The sequence below is a fragment of the Sitophilus oryzae genome, unplaced genomic scaffold (genome assembly GCF_002938485.1).
Source record: "Sitophilus oryzae breed Bouriz unplaced genomic scaffold, Soryzae_2.0 scaffold_1167_pilon_pilon, whole genome shotgun sequence".
Classification (NCBI taxonomy): Eukaryota; Metazoa; Arthropoda; class Insecta; order Coleoptera; family Curculionidae; genus Sitophilus; species Sitophilus oryzae.
Window position 1 is genome coordinate 2,476,193 of NW_022145801.1, and position 20,443 is coordinate 2,496,635.

Sequence of the window (20,443 nt, forward strand, 5' to 3'; positions counted from 1 at the left end):
TTTGCTAGTGGGACATAATTGGAGCTATTTCGTCTATAACGAATTTTTTTAAAGGTACATAATTATAATTTTAGATGTTCATAAAACATTTAATCACTAGTTGATTAAAAAAGTATACCATTAATATAGCAAATTATATTTCATCCTCTCATAGTATACATATGTCTATTTATTTTTTTGATTATGCAACGAACACTTTGTTTACTCACTTGTTTCGTCGAACTGCTTAAATCCGTTTTTGATCAAATCGGTGTAAGAAATTATGAAACTATAAAATGTTGTTTCGGGAGAGTTGAATATCCGGGAAAGTTGAGTTATTGAATGTTATTGCACCCAACAACGCCCTAATTATGCTCACCTTTACGCTTTAACATTTTTTTCGGCAATTTTATTAACATTTGAAATTGTCACAAAACGATGCCCAGTTTGAATTCTTTTTCGCTTATTTTTTTCTATCTGAAACAGCGTTACAGCACACAAACCTTGTACCTGAGTGTTTTATAGTCTCAATAACTGTAAAATGGAAAATACTTAAACATTATGACAGCCACGATTTCAATATTATTTTGCGATCAAGATGAACTGTAACCGGGATGGCGTGAAATACATAGCGAAAATTTCTGATTTCTGCCACATACAGCGCCGCGGTCGGAATTTTTTGAAATCAACTAAAATGCACCAAGCCTATAGCGATTCCAATGACATGTTGAGAGTGAAAGTTATTCTCAGTATTACACAGTTAGCACTGGAATAATTTTCTAAAGAACATGTGCGCCACTGACTTTTTTCTCTTGTTAACATAATTGTTGTATAAATGCCGTTTAATGCCGATTAAAAGTTGTCTCTTAATATTTTGTCCATTGCTATCTCCTTAATATGATAAATGCAACAACTTCTTTCGTTTTCAAAGAAGATAAAGAAAGACAGTATATGACGCCACGTTAAACGTTCGTTGTAAAAACTATACTATTTATATATTTCTAATACACCACACATTAAATGACATTATATTTTAGACCTGATCAAGACTTAGATTCTCGAAATTTACCCGACTCGAAAGGACCACCCAACTTCGGAAGGAACCCTCCATCACAAGGCCCGTTCTCCAACCAACCTCGGCCGCTTCTTGGCCAACCTCCCAGGGGACCCCCTCCGCAAGGGTTCAATCCGAACAGAGGAGGTCCTCCGTTCTCGCAGCAGCGCCATCCTAGACCGATGGGTCCCGGAGGCCCCAATCAAGGAGGCTACGGAAATCCCAACCAAAGGTTCGGGAATCCCCCCCGAGGCGTACCTCCCCCGGGTATGTATCATGGCCAGCGGCCTCCAGGCGGCGGCAATCACAATCAAGGTGGCGGGGGTGGCCCGAGACAGGGCAGGCCGTTGCTGAATTTGACGTTCGGTGCTCCCAGGTTTAGGGGGCCCAATCCGCCACCGATGGGCGGGGCGGGACCGAATTATAATAGGTGGTAGTTTAGGACGTAGTATTGTAAGGCATGCTTCATTTATCATCTCCGTAACTATTTTTATTTGTAAATAATAATAAAGCATTGTTTAAAATGTAATCGGATGTTTTATTTTAATATGTAAGCGCCGAATGATCGAAAAAAAAAATGACGTCCAGTTGGCTTGGAAATAATGAACATGGATTACATTCTCCATATAATTTTACATATAAAATGACACCGATCTTCATTTCATAGCCATCAATGACGCAGTTTTTTTTTTCGATCATACGGTATCGCCACAAAATAGCCAATGTTGTATTAATTTCTGCAGTAAGAGTATCACAGTGAGTGAAACTGTAGCAAAGATATGATTACAGAATAAGTTATCCGTTTATAGGTTGATACCATATACGTTCGAGCAGTCTGAGTTCGCTGTGTATCATATTGGTAATAATTGTCGTCTAAGCATTTTCTATGCAAATTTCATTGTGATAAAAAATTTAAAAATATGGAAACAAATGTATCTGTGACGTTTATTTCTTTTTATTTAGTGCACCAAATTTGCGGCTCGGATGATATTTTGTAAAATCTTTAACATATCCTGTATTCATAGGATGCGAGTTTATCGAAAAACGTTGATGAAAACAGGCAACACAATATACTTCAAATAGGTCATTTGAACTATTTTGATATTGTCTCTGATAATGTCAGAGATAATGTTAGGTTATGCACCATTTTCGAAATGGGGTTTATTTAAAAGTTTAAAAAGTAGAAATTTAGTTAATTACAAGTTTTGTTTGAATTAAAAAATATAGTGAACCAAATGCTTTCACTATCTTAACAACTATGTTTATTAGGAAGTTACTTCGACATGGTTTAGCCTTATATAAATTCAAAAATCAGCCTTCAACTTGTAGTACCCTTAATTTTCCAAAGTTTTTCCACACGTCTGCGTTATTTAGAGATAAAAATGATAAAGCAGTAGTAGTAAGAGACTCATTTGACGATGTAAAAAACAAAAACAAGAACACCTATTTAGAAATGGTAAAGATCTATATAAATAGGGAACATGTTTATCGAAGAGGTCATGTTGAATTTATATATTCCGCACTTAAACATATGGAAGAGTTCGGAGTTCAGAAAGATCTAGAGGTATATAAAGCTTTAATCGACGTTCTTCCCAAAGGAAAACTTATTCCGCAGAATCTTATACAAGCAGAATTTATGCATTACCCAAAACAACAACAATGTATCATCGATGTTTTAGAACAAATGGAGGATTATGGTGTGCTGCCCGATTTCGATATGGAAGATCAGCTCTTAGCTATATTTGGCAAAAGAGGATTTCCTTTAAGAAAATTCTGGAGAATGATGTATTGGATGCCAAGGTTCAAGAATATATCGCCTTTTCCACTACCTGATCCTTTACCTACTGACCTTTTAGAATTGACTAAGTTAGCAGTAGAAAGAATTAGTAGAGTTGATGTGTCGAATAAAGTGACTGTTTATCAAACAGCTGATATCAAAGACTCGATCGATGATACTTGGATTATCAGTGCCCAGAGTATATCACAGAAACGATTATTGAGTGAAAATAACGAAAAAGATCCGATTTTTGTGGAAGGTCCCTTTAAAGTGTGGCTCAAAGGAAATCCTATAAATTATTTCATTCTTCGTGGTCAGCCGAGGCCATTCAACGATGATTTCGAAGATGCTGATAATGTTGAAAATATCAAAACACCGTTTCTAAGTTTCAGACCCCCTGTTAAGAATATAATGAAGCAAACTTTCACAGTGCACGAGCAAGAGGATGGTGTAATATATGCTTTATGTGCAACGGGCACTTCAACTAAAGACTCTTTACTTTCCTGGATTAGGCACTTAGAAATCGATGGTAATCCACATTTAGGAAAACTGTCTGTAGTGTTCACGTTGAGGAGTGGTGAAAAAGTAATTTCTAATGTAGATGACAAAGAGAAAATTGAAGAGAAATGATTATTTTAAAGTCGTTTTTCAATTTTAAAATAGATATTAAAGGTTTTAAATTTATAATTTGTAAAAAGAATTTTTTGCAATAAATATTTATTATATTACAATTTTATTAATATTATTGTTTATATTAATTTAGGTTCGGTCCTTTGATCATAAAAATTTTCATAAAATATACTGGCATGTTTTAAAATTATTTTTGTTAGTACGCACTATACAGGGTCCGGCAATAGTGCGTCGGGCACCTGTAGCGTAGCTGCTATAATAAAAAAGTTAGGAATTTTGTTTAAGTGCAAACGTAAAGTATGTATTGTGTCCCAGAAATAAGTGCAAGGGTGCAATAAGTGCAAGGGTGCAATAAGTGCAAAAGTGTCCCAGGGTGTCCCAGAAATAAGTGCAAGTATTTTAATTGGTAGTATAGTTCAACCCCAGAAACACACCTATGACTTTGCCTATGAGGGTTTTTTTCGCGAAAAATTTTTTTTGAAAAAAATTTTGTATTTTTTTTTTCAGTGTGTAGTTAAAAAACATAATTTCTTGATAATATGGCAACATAGGTAGTAGATTTAATTTACAAGAAAGAAAATCGAGAAAAGATCCAGTAGTTCTCAAAATTTTAGTAAAAAATCATTTTTTTTTGGAAATTTTCAAAGTAAAATAACTCCGTTATTTTGGACTTATTCGAAAATCGATAAAGAAAAAATATGTTTCTTTTATCGAGATCTACCATCCCTTAAAATACTTGCACTTATTTCTGGGACACCCTGTATAATACCACAAACTAACTTAGTCTGTGATAATACCTCTGGATAATACCCTGGTACTTAAATTGAATTCTGGTTGTCTTGACTTGAGGGTATATGTAATTACATACAGGGTGAGTTTTCTACGATGTTCTCTATGGGTATCTCGGAAACTACTGGAGATAGAGAGTCGGTTAAATGGGGAAAGAATTGCAGTTTTGTATGGTCATAAATATGCGCCTTTCAGATTTTTGAAAAAGTTCATGGCCTACTAGATATTTGGAATAAAACAAATTTCGACTATTTTAAAAATTGTATTCCATTATAAGCTATTTTAGACAAAAAGTTTTCAGATAAAAGTTGTAGATAATCACATCCTTAATGAGATCGTGTCCTCCGTTTTTTTCTAAAGCCTGCAATTTTTGACATATGACACAAACATATGTTTTTTTAAATGGAAACCATAGTTGGCCATGACTTCATAAAAAGCGTCATTTTTTAAGCCTTTCAGCGATATAAGCTATAATATGTTTTTTTCGAAAAATTACTGAGTTATAACCAATTCTTATCATTTTTAAACAATTTCACTTAGTTAGCCATGGAAACAAGTTCAATCGTCGTTGCTCTCAGAAATATCAAACTGTCACATCCAAATTTTGTAAATTAAAATAAACAAAAATTGTAAATATGAATTTTTCAACTGAAGAAAAACGTGTAGGATTATTGGTTCAACTTTTCTTGACCATACATTTTCGAGGATACGTTGACCGGTGAATGTTGCGTTTTTTAGAGAACGGTTTTCAAGACATATTAGAAAAGTTAAATCAGTTATTGCCAAATTCTTATCTTTTTTGGCTAATTTCACTTAGATTGCATGGTATTCTTATTCTGTTATGATTTATAACTTATAAAAAGTCAGAATATTTTATTAAACGGTTCTTTAGAATTTACATTACACAAACTAAAACTTAAAAAAATAATATCACTACATACACTTTAAGTTATTTTAGAAAATGTTCAAAAAATCCGGCATTATTTTGAGTTGCATCTTTTTAAAACTGAATTACTACCTATTCTCACAGAAGGACCGGTCGACTTAACTAAACTTCTCTCGTACCGCCACTTCGAGTGCCTCTCTTAATTCATAAGTTCTTTGTAAACCTTATTGTTAACCATACCGCAGATTAACCCACCATATTGGAACCACTCTATTGATGCGCGAGTATCTACACGCTTTTCTTCATTTGAAAAATTCATATTTACAATTTTTGTTTATTTTAATTTATAAAAATGTGAAGCTATCACAACAGCTTCACATTTCTGAGATCAACGGCGATTGAACTTGTTTCCATGGTTAACTAAGTGAAATTGTTTAAAAATGTAAGAATTGGCTATAACTCAGTAATTTTTCCAAGAAAACATATAGCTTATATCGCTAAAAACCTTAAAAAATGGCGCTTTTAATGAAGTCATGGCCAACTATGGTTTCCATTTTAAAAAAACATATGTTTGTATCATATGTCAAAAATGACAGGATTTAAAAAAAAGCGGAGGACAAAATCTCCTTAAGGATGTGATATCTACAACTTTTGTATGAAAACTTTTTGTCTAAAATAGCTTATAATGGAATTAGGGACAATTTTTAAAATAGCCGAAATTTGTTTTTTTCGAAATATCTAGTAAGCCATGAACTTTTTCAAAAATCTGAAAGGCGCATATTTATGACCCCACAAAACTGCAATTCTTTCCCCATTTAACCGACTCTCTATCTCCAGTAATTTCCGAGATACCCATAGAGAACATCGTAGGAAACTCACCCTGTATATCGATTTAAGTCATTTTACCGCCTTAACTTGCAAATCATCAAGATTTATATGTCAAAAATATAGACTTAAGTCATAAAAACGACTTAGAAAATTAAAGAAATTGAGAAATTGGCGCTTATATCACGTTTTCCCATTGACCTTCATTTTCTTTACTCAGCAGATTTTATAACTTCTAACTACATAAATAAAATGGTCTAAATACATGAAATAAAACTACCATACTGTAAACAAATTATATTTAATGTACAAATAAAAAACTAAAACATATATCACAAATTTGACAACACATACATCTTACTAAAAAAAGGTTACATAAATTGTACAAAATCCACATACTATGGCACTTTTACATAACGCTTTCCATAGCCAGCGCTTTCCATTTCTTTTATATTTAAGTTTCTTAACAATAATAAAAAATGGCATAAAAATCAGATCATAAAATGTACAAATACCTGTAGGCCAAATGATATAACTAGAAAATAGTGAAAATACTACTTTGAAAAGATTTTAAGCTTCATACATGTTATAAAGAAAGCAAGAAACAAAAATAATTACAAAGTCTATGAGAACCTCTCCTATAATATAAGAAAATTAATTACATGAAAAATACTGAAGGAGTACATTATTAAAATTATAGGATTACATTGTCATGTTATAATTACAGACTGCATAAAAGAGTAGCGTATCATCCAATATCTTGGAAGATATATTTTTCCATGACTAAATGTAACCTATAAGTAAATAATTAATTATTCAATTTAATTCAGAGCATGTTTTGTTATTATTTTAATTGACATTTGTTACAGGTGCTAATATCTACCATACGTAAATGAGTTTAATAAATATTATTTTGTATACACTTTTCATCACAGTCTATTTACATAAGGCAATCTTGTATTGATTTCTTATAAATATATATACAAAAACTTTTATCTCTAGAAACAACCATGTAGTGTAAAGTAATCGCAGCTTATTCAATACAGCTTGCTATACAGGGTAGGTCTTAAATAAGTGCAAATATTTTCAGGGCTGGTAGATCTCGATAAAAAAAACATATTTTCTCTTTACCATTTTTTCAGATCCAAAATAACCGAGTTATTTAAGTTTGAAAATTAAAAAAAATTTTTTTTTGAAAAAATGTTGAGCCACCGGATTTTTACTGTATTTGCATCCCTTTTAATGCCGTAACCATGGAGAATATCAGAGATTAAGAAATTATACCGTGGGAAAATTTGCGGTGAATAGGCAGTTCTAAAAAGTTTTTGAAAAATATATAGGGAAATTTAAAAGAAAATGTACGAGTTTCAACATCTTTTTTTGCGAAAAAAACCTCATAGACGTGTTCCTGTGGTCGAAATATACCACCCCTGAAAATATTTGCACTTATTTAAGATTCACCCTGTATAGGCTTGGTGCATTTCAACCGATTTTAAAAAATTCTGACAGCAGCGGTTGGTATGGCAGAAATCAGAACTGTCAAGCTATTTTATTTCACGCGGTCCGGGTTACCGTTCATGTTGATGACATTAGGGAGTTTTCGTTGCTTACAAATTGCAATTCCGGTTAACGCTAATTGACAACTTTGACATTTCAATTTCGATTATCGTATATCGTAACCGCTAGCTGCCGATATTTTACGGACGTTAGCCAAAGCCGTTAACATAGCGGTACGCATGCGCACTAGCGCAGTAGAAACACAACATTGAAAAATGCTGAGATTTAACCTAACCTCATTCTATTTTGTTTATGTTTGATTATTTATTTTATCTGTGTTAAACTCGTTGGGAATTCTTGAGTGCTTCAACTAATCGAGGAATGTCTTTTTTTTTTCAGAAGCGGAAGTTAGCTTTGCACTCTTGAAGTCAGATAATATTTCTAGGTTGAACTCCCCATAAAGTTCTGCTCGATATTCGATGTTGTTTTTCAAACCCTTCCAACAGCATAGCATCCTCAAATCCGATTCATCACTAGAGAGTCAATAAAATTAAATTGTCCATCCTATACAATAGCGATACCCAATAAAGGCATATAAAGCACTTTCAAATCAAACAACAATACAAAAACCAAAAATCAAAACACTACGCTATGGGCTGTGCTCAGCTGTCAGTTTTCGGTTATCGTATCGTATGTCGGCTCCGAACCGATGAACCGAAAGTCCGAAAACTGTTTTTTTATCTGTCAAAATAGCGGTTATGGTTACGTATCCGTTAACCATACCGTTGAATTTTTTTAAAGCAACGAAAACTCCCTATTGAAATAATATTGAAATCATGGCTATGTCACAACATTTAAGTATTTTGGTTATTATTTTGCAGTTATTGAAACTACGAACTTCACAGGTACGAAGTTTGTGTGATATAACGTTGTTTCGGGTAGTAAAAATTAAGTGAAAAATAACCCGAACATATCGCGTTATTCTATGACAATTTCAAATGATAATAAAAGTGTCTTGAATAATAAATTATAAGTTAAAGCTTCTGAAGATATCATATAATATATACCTTCTTATTTTTTTAGAATTTTCACAAAAAGCCTATACAGGGTGCTTCAAATTCAAGGTACGAGCATTGGTATCTCGGTAACCGTAAAAGATACGAATATGGTTAAATTGGGGCAAAATTGTTACTTGGGGATGTTCATCAAGATGCCATCAAAAAAGTTTTAAAATTTCAAGGATTGCTGAGTTTTTTGAAAAAAAAACGGATTTTTTTGAAAATCAAATTTATTTTTTCCTGGCGTTACTTTTTATGAAATCAAAAAAACTAATTGCACATTCTCATTGTTACTTTATTAGGGCTATCTGATAGTAGTTTTAGATTTTCAAATAAGCTGATAATTTGTGAGATACAGAGGCCAACTTAATTTTTTTAAATACGGACCTGCATTTTTTATTTCAGATTTTGAAAGAAGTTGGTCTCCTGAGTACAATGATATGACACACTTAATATATTTTTTTTGTTTCGGACATTTGAACATAATTTATTTAAAATAATTCCAAGTCCGGCTCTGTTTTTTTTAAGATTTGATCTATTCATCGTTACAATATTGATAAGCTTTCAAACTTAGCAATGATGTGTGGTAAAACATTGAATACGGAACGTGGCGTCATTTATAAAAGTGAAATCAATACACTTCAACATTTACAATAAAGACTACAAAATGCATTCGGAACTATAATAAGAAGGTATGTTCAAAGAGCTATAAATAAGATTGAACAAAAAATAAATTTGTGCATTAGGGAGGGTGGTAACCCTTTCGAACATGTAGAGCATTAGAAACTAGTTTATAGAATGTAGCAGCCTAAAATAATTTCTTATTTTTGCGCTACATCTCTAGCAGAAAAGCAAATAATGCCCATCCCTAGTCGGTACCGCTGCAAGTAGCGGCAAGCTTTTCGTAGTACCGTGAATGCCGTTCAATGTGGTGGCGCAGGGTTGCCATTTATATTATTTAAATTTTTCTTTAAATGTTATTAATAACTTTCCTGAAGTTTCCCTATTTCGAGCACAGTTTGGTGTGTGTTGATTTTTTTGTCTTCAAAAGATAATCTCTGGCCGAATTTTAACATTTTATTCGGATTTTTCCCAGGGTGGTTCTCGTCTTCTTTGAAAAGTTTTTTTGGTATCATCGTATGTGGCGGAGAATAGCCCTGCGAGTAAGTTATAGTTTTTTCTTTTACTTTCTTTCATATACTTAGAGAAAAAATCATTTATTATAGGCGTGTCCCTTACCAACTTAAGGGGAAGATTTGACATTTTGGGAGTTTTTGGAGTAATTTTTTTGGAGAAATTTTTTGGACGAGTTTTTTAAGAAGATTGAGCAGTAGTTTTTTTGAACCGAAGATTTTGAGCAGTTTTGGGTTTTTCTGAATGGTTCTGTGAAGGTTCCCTGTTGGAGGCTGGTGTGAAATTGACGAGTTTTCACCTTTTCCGCAAATTTACAAGTTTTCTGATGGTTTGAAGCAGTTACGTAATGGATATGGGCCCCAGGACGACACCAAATCAACACTGATTGACTACAGCTTCAGAGCAAAAGCTAAGTACTCATTTACGTTTTGCTTTAGAACCTTTTTGCCTTTTTCTTAACTTTCTACTGAAACTTACCTTATCTTGAAACCTCTTTTTTAATGAAACTTAAACAAACGATTACGTTTGATGATTTATATTTTGTAATATTTAATTTAAGTTTCGCTATATTAATATAATATTAATTTATTGTTTTTTTAAATGACCTTTTAATTCACTTTCAAATTGGAGTTATTTAATTATTAATAAATGTACATAGTTTTTTATTAAATTTTGTTGTTTTAATTTGAGATATATCATTACTGAACATCTTTAGCTTGTGGTAATTTTCTTAATTTTTTTAATATCAGCTTAACTTGGCTTAAATTAAGTGGTGCCTAACAATATGCAAAAATAATTAAATGAACCTACACCTATTGTTCACCAGACGAAGAGCAACCGTACGCTGCGGTTTTCTTTTTAATTTTTACCATCTTCTTTTATAATTTTTCTTAACCTTTTAAAAAGTCGCCGCATATAATTGTTGATTTATTTATAATAACTACGATTAATATTATGAATATTATTAGATTGTAAACTGAGATTTCAAATTCACAATTAAAAATAATAGTTTTAAATTGCTGACTTGGATATTATTTATTTGAATCTTTCAATTGGCTCGATTTTCCTTATTCAATGTTAAGTAGCTCTAATCAATGTTGTTACGATGAATATAATCAGATTAAATGATTTAAAAAAACAGAGTCGTAAGTACTTGAAATTAATTAAATAATAATTAAATAGTTTTGTTGTTGTTAAGGTACCCAAAACAAAAAAAACATAAAGTGTGGCATATCATTGTACTCAGGAGACCGAATTCTTTCAAAATCTGAAATAAAAAATGCAGGTCCGTATTTAAAAAAATTAAGTTGGCCTCTGTATCTCACAAATTATTATCAGCTAATTTGAAAATCTTAAAGTACTATCAGAGAGCCCTAATAAAGTGACTATAAGAATGTGTAATTAGTTTTTTGATTTTCTAAAAAGTAACGACAGTAAAAAAACATAATTGATTTTCCAAAAAATCCGTTTTTTTTTTCAAAAAACTCAGCAATCCTTGGCATTTTTATAACTTTTTTGATGGCATCTTGATGAACATCTCAAGGCGCAACTTTGCCCCATTTAAACTATCTTCGTATCTCTTACGGTTTCCGAAATACCAATGCCCGTACCTCGAATTTGTAGCACCCTGTATATATATGACATTTTCACGTTCCGAATGCTTACATTGAAATTAAGGGAACAAACTTCTACGCTAATTAAAACCACTAATTTATTCCACTAATTGCGAGGTTCTGAATGAAGCTTTAACGTTTGGAAACTTGTTTGCCACTGTTTCTTTCGTGTGTACACGCCTTTAGACAAAAATACCTTGCCTAGACCCTCAGAAAGTTATGCAACTGAGTATTGAATAAGCTGTGAAATAGTCATCTAGGATTAAATCCAACTAATCTAAGTCACACACTAAGTACTTGATTTCAGAAGTAGCCTAAAATGTGATACTTATTGGAAGGTTTTGAACTAATTTTATTAGTATCCATGATCATTGTGGCAAGAAAATATTGTCTGTTGTTCTACAGATGTATCAAAACATAAAGAGCATGCCTGAGACAGCCTTACACTAATACCTTAATTAATTTATTTACAATTGACACGTCTATAAGTGCATTAGATTAATTTTAAAATTATTCCAAAAATCAAATGTAAAAAGTCAAGTTTATAAAAAATCTATAAAATAATTTACTTAATACTTTTACGCATCAATGAAAAATCTTTTGATATTTGCACTTTGTTTGCTAAATGCAAATTGTTTCTCTTTAAATTATAGTCTCACTTCCACTTCGTAAATGATGGCTTCTGGATGATTTCCGATGAGAATGCACTCTACTGCTTTGTCTGGAAATGCTGTTTAGTGGGACGATCATTCCAGAATGATGCGTCACGGGATATCTAGAAGAAAAATAAGACTTTGATATTATGTTCTTTTTATTTTTGTTCATGTTTCAGTTACGAAAATTAATTTTCTTTAGATATTACTGGGGAAAATATTATGCAGGGTGTTTCAAAAAATATGTGCCATCTCTCGTGGGGAGATTCCTCTCGTAAAAATAAGATTTATTTGTCATATCAACATAGGTCCGATTCTGCTTTGTTTCGTGGCTACAGGGTGTGAAAATCTTTTTTTATGTATTATAATATTTTTCCAAGTACTTTTAGCGTTTAGAGTGAAATTTTGAGGGTAAAAATTACTATAAATGCGACATATTTTAATGCTAAGAAAGTGTCGCCATATTCACCAGGGACGTGCATATGTGTTATAACTGGAATATTTTTCTAAAAAAAGGCATGTACGCCACTGACTTTTTTTCTCTTGTTAGCGAAAGAGTCTAAGCAATTTAAAGCCGATTAAAAATTGTCTCTTGATATTTTGTCGATTTCGGCCTCCTTGATGAGATAAACGCAATTTTATTAATATGCTTTGATCCAAGTCTAACAGCAACCTTTAAAACTTTTAATAACATTAACTTGCGAAAGTCTTAAATAAGTACTCATTGATTCCTCATCAAAAAATATGAAAAAAGTTCCTATAAACATGGGTATGGAAATGCATAGTTTTAAAATTACATGATGTTAAACTTTTTTTAAAATTTGTTTAAAATTAGGTCTTTTGTAATTATCTTAAATTCCATTATTTTTTATTTGAATTTGCTGTAGGTTAGACTTATAGTAAATATAACTAGTAGTAATAATATTTAATAATAAATTAGATAAAATAAATAATTTATTAATTTAATTTTATTAATTCTGATGGCTTTTAATGGGTATTAAACGGCCTATACAATTTTGCTATCAAAGAAAATAACCAGTGGTGTACAGGGTGGGTCAAATTCGACGCTTTTAAATGGAAACACCCTTTTCTATAGGAGATAGACAAAAACTAATATCGGTGTCTGGAGCTCAATTTTCATCAAAAACATGATGGTGAAAACCGCACATCTATATCTGTTATCGTTTCGGAGTTACGGAGTGTTTTTCAAAAACGTGTATTTTTAACAAGTCGCTGTAACTTTTTTGCTATGGAAAATTTTGTATTTCTATGAAAACATTTCCAAAGCACTTTTTTATGTAGAATTTAATGGGTTAAGTATAATTTTTTAAAAATTAATAATTTAAGAGTTATCAACAGAAAAAATGATTTTTTATTTGGGACACCCTATATATTTTTAATTAACTGGAAAGAATTTAATATTACCTTTCCAAAAATATAGCACCTTCGAAATACAGAATTTTTAAAAGTTCGCCATTTTTAACTAGTAGGCTTTGGACCCCTTATTGATAATATGCCTTTAATGGAACACGAAAACATATTTTTCCAGCAAAACGACGCACCGCCTCTGAACGCTGAAGTTATCAGCAAATTTTTGCAGCCAATTTCAAAAATAATTGGATAGCTAACCAAGATCCCAGACGTTGGCCGTCGAGGCCGCCTGACTTAGTGCCCATTGATCTAATCCTATGGAGATATTTGCGGAAGAATAAAGGTTCCTTATTCTTCCGTATAATCTAGACAAGAATTAAAAATACTTAGCAGTTATGAGAGGGTATCTTTCACCCCCACTGAGTTAATGAATTCCGCGAGAAATTTTCAAAAACTGCCCCGTCTGTCCATAACAGAAGACGGTCGATATGTCGAACACCAGTAGCAAAATCTCATGTCTTGGTTTGCTATTTATTTTTATTGTTATTAGATACAGTTTAAATGTGTTGATGTTTTGGTTTAATATATTTTAAATTGTTATAAAATTCTGCATCTCTCATAGCAAATATTATTTTCGTTTTAATTGATGCTCACAGCTAGAATTTTTTTGTAGCCAGTGCCGTTCAACCTACTTATTTAAAGCGGGCGGAGTGCCCATATACTCTATATCTCGAAGAGGAATCGAGCAAACTATCAAGTGTGTTATATTTTTGGAAAGGTAATTTTAAATTCTATTCAATAAATTAAAAATATAGAGAGTGTCCCATATAAAAAATCAAATTTTCTGATGATAATTCTTAAATTATTAATTTAAAAAAAATTATACTTAAACCATTAAATTCTACGTACAAAGGTGCTTTGGAAATGTTTTCATAAAAATACAAAATTTTCCATAGCAAAAAAGTTACAGCGATTTGTTAAAAATGCATATTTTTGAACAACACCCCGTAACTCCGAAACGGTAACAGATATCGATATGTAGTGATGGGCAAAACTGTTATTTTTAGATAACAGTTGAAACTGTTATAGTTATTTATAAAAAACAGCTTAAAATAACAGCTTAAAAATAACAGGTTTCTTTATTTTATTGCTAAATATCTGAAAGAATATGAGGCGGTCACCGCCAGGCGTATTAACGCAGTTGCAACAATGACGTGCTCGGTGGTAGTATTTCCAGGGTGTCATAACATTTCTAAATATCGATTGTTATCTAAAATACCTCTCTAAAAACGGGGGTTGTTTACAAATAAGCGCTGTTTACAAATTGCGATATAAAAAAGCCAAAATGCCGCCACTCGTCTATATCTATAAATTCCGATCTACCTACGCCCTACCCCTCGATCCGCGTAGATTCTGAATTGCGTAGCAGTGTACAGGGTGCATCTCACTCGACGGGCGAGAAGCTCTTCGTTATGATTTTACCATTTGCGGTCAAAAAATAGCAATATAAGAAAATGTGTAGTATATTCTTCATAAGTAAACCAACTACACACTAGAGTTCGAATTAATTTTACACTTAAACTAGCATGTACAGTTTGACAAATATAGGAAGAGACTTGGGGATAGCACCGGTCGCGCACACGATAGAGAGAGAACGCATTCGGCGGAAGAGAGATGCAGTTACGCTACGAAAAATCTGATTGAAGCAAATTTGTGGGATGTCCACTGCGCATCGGGGGGCGTCTCTTATTTTATATTTCTCACGTCTCTAGCTATACTTGTTAAGTTGTACCCGCGACTTCGTTCGCATCGAATTATTAATTTGTAATGGTGATGATAAAGCAAAGCAAGAATTTCCATTAACATACAAACTGGATAAAATTTTCTCACATTTGCCAAAAATATGCTTTAAACGTCGAGCAGTTTAAGCAGAATCGTGGTTAATCAATTACTCAACTTTTTGGAACACCCTGTATTATTTTTTAAAAAATTTCAAAATATGTAAAAAAACAAAATAAATTATGCGTGTCCAATCGTTTTCCCGAAAGACTAACCGTTTTTTAAATAATAAATATTGTAATATTTGAGGGGCGTTTTCACCCTCTTGGAATTTGAGATTCGAGAAACCCCTCCTTATCGCACCTCTACACCCCACAGTCAATCCGTTTACCAAAAATCAGCTTTAAACGTCAAGCAGTTTAAGCAGAATAGTGATTACTCAGTGGTCATATTTTATGAAACACCCTGTATATATTTTGTAAAAATCTCAAAATATGTAAAACAACAAAATAAAATATACGTGTTTAAGAGTTTTTTCGAAAAACTCACCAGTTTTTAAATAAAAAATATTCTAATATTTGAGGGTGGTTTCACCCCCTTAGAATTTGAGTTTCGAAAAATCCCTTCTTATCGCACCTCTACACCCTAAAGTCAATCCGTTTTCCAAAAATCAGCTTTTTACGTCAAGGGCTTTAAGCAGGATCGTGATTAATCAATGACCAGATTTTTCAAAACACCCTGTATACATTTTTAAAAAATCTTAAAATATTATTCTGAAAATTTTTCAGAATAAATAAATACTTAAATATTGAAACTTAATAACAAAGTATTGAAACATACAGCGCCATAATATCTCGACCTCCGCCCGTTATGCTCGTAACAGGTTGAAAAACAATATGTATCTAAAACAACTGATGCGTTATTCTCCAACCTGTTTCAAACCTCCGATTATCTCGAACGCCGTTCTGTTATGCTCGTAACAGGTAAAAAAACAACATAGCTAAAACAACTGATGCGTTATTCTCCAACCCGTTGCGAGCCTCCATCGACAATCGACCGATGCAGCAGCGCTCCTTTCCCACTCCTGTTATCTCGACAGCCAGGCGTTATGCCCGCAACTGTTTCAAAAAAGCTGCTTCTTTTATATCCTATTATTTTTAAGCTGTTGTCAGCCCAACACGACGCGCCGCGCCGTAGCGCATACCCCACTCCGTTGTCCGTTGTATCTCGCCGCCTGTATCGATGGTTGTCGAAATAATAGGTTTCCATCATACTAGTTGTTTTGGAATTGCTTCGAGCAGCATCGAGTTTCGTGGCGGTGCAGAGCGCCGACTTCGTTTTACGAACACTCGATCTCTGTGTGTCGTTATTTTATATCTGTTATTTTTTAAAAGCAGTAACGGTTGCGTTATGTTATTTCTAAATAATTGTTATAAAATAACAGATAGTTAAATAACAACCCATCACTATCGATATGCGGTTTTCACCGTCATGTTTTTGACAAAAATTGAGCTCCAGACACCGATATTAGTTTTTGTCTATCTACTATAGAAAAGGGTGTTTCCATTTAAAAGCGTAGAATTTGACCCACCCTGTACATGCCTTTTTTGCGAAAAATATCCCAGTGATAAAAAATCCCAGAACGAAAAATAAGCCAGATGCACGGCTCTGATGAATCAATCGATACTTTTTTAGCATTAAAATATGTAGCACTTATAGTAACTTTTACCCTCAAAATTTCATTCAAATTACTAAAAGCACTTCAAAAAGAAGAAAATTATAATAAATCGAAAAAAAATTGAATATTTTATCCCCTTGTAGCTACGAAACGAAGCAGAATCGAACCTACATAATGTTGATTTGAAAAATAAATCTTATTTTTACGTAAGGAATCTCTCCATGAGAGATGGCACATGTTTTTTGAAACACCCTGTATAAAGTTATTCATTGTGCGGATAAAAATGAAGACTATTATAGTTATTATTAACGTGTGTTTAGTCGTGTTTTAGCCATGTTTCATGGTTGATCTTACTGTAGGTTTGCCCAATAATTTCGTTCTTCTTCTTTGTTATTATTAACTATAATAGTTATTGTTAATGATTGACAAGATAAGTAATGGGGTAACTAATTAATAAATAAACAGATTGATTTTATAAAGTAATTAATCTATATACAGGGTCCGGCAATATTGCGTCGGATCCTATATACAGGGTGTCGCAGAAATACGTGCAAGTATTTTAAGGGGTGGTAGATCTCGATAAAAGAAACATATTTTCTCTTTGTTGTTTTTCAAATAAGTCCAAAATAACGGAGCTATTTTACTTTGAAAATTTCCAAAAAAAATGATTTTTTGGCAAAATTTTGAGGACCACTGGATCTTTTCTAAATTTTCTTTCTTGTAAATTTAATCTACTATCTATGTTGCCATATTATCAAGAAATTATGGTTTTTTTTAAATAAAAACTAAAAAAAAATTCAAAATTCCGAATTTTCAATTTTTTTTTTCGCGAAAAAAAACTCATAGGCGTTTTTCTGGGGTTGAACTATACTACCAGTTAAAATATTTGCACTTATTTCTGGGACACTCTGTATAATAAAAAAACTTTTATTAAAAGGTATTTTGTATAAGTGCAAACCGGAAGTATGTATTGAAATGTTAAACATGTAGAAAATAAGAAAATATTTCAACTTCTACAGGGTGGCTCAAAAATTGTCAGTGGACCAGGATGATTTTTTTAAATGGAACACCCCGTAGATTATTGCATTTTTTACTTTCTTTCTGATCACTTTTCTGATTCTTTACTTTTGTTTTTTTTACACATTTTATATTGATTGATGAATATCTACTTGATTTGATAACTTACCTAAGAACTGTGGGAGCGTTCTTATTGTGCTGCGACCGTGGCCCGAGCCGTTTCAAGACCGATTTCCATACTTGTGCCGATTTGTTCGACCAAATCCAGAATATGGAACTAATGCCGACAAATAACGACATAAAATACCGCAGAAACAGGAAAAACCACAAAGAGGGCTTCTGTTCACCTGATATCCATCTTTTCCTGCAAAAAAATATTTTTTTATTAGATCATTAGATATGTTAGAGAAAAAGCTATAGATCAGTGAATGAAAAATTACTAGTAAAAGCTCACATTCGCTGACTTGTTCAATAGCTAATTTTAAAACAAACTTTTACTAGAAAATATTAACATTCATTGAAGCTTGATATTGAATGCTACCATTTAAATTCGATTTGCTTTTTGACTACTTTCTAGCGGCTGCTGGTAATTTAATATCCAGTGTTGTCAAAAAAAATTACAATTTGTAGGCAAAGGTAAAGTAAACAAACAAAAGAGAATACAAAACCAGTATACAAATTACATTGTCAGTCTTATTGTTTAAAATAAACATTTATAAATGTTTACAATGTCAAAGAATAAAGAAATAAAAATAATATTCAAAAATATTTAGTAAGTTTATTGTAAATATAGTAATATGCAAATATTAGACCAGTGTTTACAAGATCAAATTCGATTATCAAAATATAAAGTCATTTACGGCGTAGAAAGCCTTGTATAGTAAATAAGATTTCAATGCTTTGCAGAAATGAAGAGAAAATGATGTTATGGATTTGATTTCAAACGGCAGGTGATTGTGCATTTTTTCAGGTTGTATATTGAACTTTTAACTAACTCTGAGGCGTGGGGTAGGTAGATAAAGATCTTGCTCCACGCGTTCCTGAGTGGATAAGTGTGAGATGGCCTTTCTTGAGAAGCTGATACATGCTTACGTATTAGGCAAACGGATTCAAATATAAATAAGGAAGGAAGAGTTAATATTTTTAATTTTTTAAAAAAGTCCTGGCAATGAGTTCTGCTGTTTAGTCCCAGTGAATATCGAACAGCTCTTTTCTGGAGCTTGAAAATGCGCTCAAATTGAGTCGCACAACACGTACCCCAGAATGGAAGGGCATATCTGAGGTGCGACTCATAAAGTGCATAATAAACAGTTCTAGCCACTGACAAGTTAAGCTCCTTAGAAACAGATCTTAATGCAAAACAGGCAGAGCTTAATTTTTTCGCAAAAGCGTCGAATTTTACAGATTTTTTTTTACAGTTTACAGATTTTTTATAGATTTTACGCCGTACAAAAGGCTGCAGCGAGTTTTTATACGACAAAGCTTTAGTTTTAGAAATTACAATCCTGTTTATACAGATAACAGCTGACTGAAAATTTGACGTGATCCATTCAATTGTAAAATCAAGAAGTTCAAAGTAGTGAAATTCGTATTAAAATATCAATATTGGAACTTACCTATTTTCATATTCCACATAGAAACTCGACATGACGCAAAGGGTTGAAAACGCGTACAGAGTTGCCAAAGCGCCTAAAAAGTCCCGTTCTTTTCTTGGCGGTCCTTGAGTTAATGGTACCGACACAGCATTGATAGGTTTCGGTTTTCTGAGTACCAGAACCCAGCCGATTGTAAGCAAGAAGGCACCGGCAAAGAAATAAATGAAGTACGGCAGTACGACGAGGTAGAACAAGGTCGACATATTCTTTCCAATGTAACAAGTTCCTGAAATAAAAAAATATAGTTATAATTTACGAATAAACAGCCCTATACTCTCGTTATTGTTACGATATTGTTATAATGCTAGACATCTAGTAGATTTTTATGTATTTCACACCTTTCTAAAATATTAAATTTTTCTTTCTCAGGCCCATCTATAATCTATGCGACGCTATTTGAAAAATCAACTCCATTATGCGCGTCTGGTAACTTTTAATTAAAATAAATCTGCAACGAATCCCGCCGTTTATCATGGCGTCTCTTTCGACCAATAACAACATTAACTAACGAGCTGGACCGGCCGTCGTACTGCCCGGTACCCAGTGGCGGCTGGTGCATAAGTGATAAAAAGTGTTTAATCATTTAATTTAATTTTTTAATAGTTCTTGGGTCGACTGTGAAAAGATCCCAGAATAATACTTTCAGAATAATAGATTAGCATACTGTCAGGAAGTTGGTAGAACATAATTAGTACGTAATTTTATTAAAAAAATAAATAGCTGAATAATATGAGTGCCGTGGTGGTGATAAGAAAAATAAAGACAAGGAAACTTTAAGATTTTAGACATCACATAAGACGAAAGATCGAAAGATGCGTACAATTTATCTTGGATAAACTATCGAAAACAGAAATAGCCATCCTTATCTGATAGTAAAGCAGCACTAAACGCGATCAACTCAATTAAGTAACTTCATCAATTCGAAGTTGGTCAAAGATACCTAGAGAAGCTCAACAAATTAGACAAAGAAATAAAAGTCTTCCTACTCTGGGTGCTTGCTCACCCAAGGGATTGAAGACAATAAATCTATCTAAGAAGGGCAGACACT

General features: G+C 32.6%; 3 protein-coding genes across 5 annotated transcripts in view; 2 read left to right on the forward strand and 1 right to left on the reverse strand.

The window, feature by feature from the left end:
* Nucleotides 1–20,443, forward strand: part of LOC115888616 (uncharacterized protein CG7065-like) — a 135,457-nt gene that overhangs the window by 44,662 nt on the left and 70,352 nt on the right. The gene's annotated exons all lie outside the window — the stretch shown is intronic.
* Nucleotides 2,152–3,477, forward strand: LOC115888656 (evolutionarily conserved signaling intermediate in Toll pathway, mitochondrial-like). Its single transcript, XM_030908437.1, has one exon. The coding sequence runs from the start codon at nt 2,292–2,294 to the stop codon at nt 3,438–3,440; it is 1,149 nt and encodes a 382-aa protein (XP_030764297.1). The 5' UTR covers nt 2,152–2,291; the 3' UTR covers nt 3,441–3,477.
* LOC115888633 (frizzled-4-like) overlaps nt 11,305–20,443 on the reverse strand; it is a 205,562-nt gene continuing 196,423 nt past the window's right edge. Inside the window, exons 5-7 of the mRNA XM_030908413.1 lie at nt 19,357–19,621; nt 17,910–18,104; nt 11,305–12,017 (exon numbers count right to left, since the gene is read on the reverse strand). Of these exons, the coding sequence (XP_030764273.1) occupies nt 11,885–12,017; nt 17,910–18,104; nt 19,357–19,621 (593 nt within the window). The 3' untranslated portion in view covers nt 11,305–11,884. The remainder of the gene's footprint in view (nt 12,018–17,909; nt 18,105–19,356; nt 19,622–20,443) is intronic.

Excerpts from the sequence above, each read along its gene's own strand:
- LOC115888656 (XM_030908437.1), top strand. The coding sequence starts at position 2,292 with ATGTTTATTAGGAAGTTACTTCGACATGGTTTAGCCTTATATAAATTC.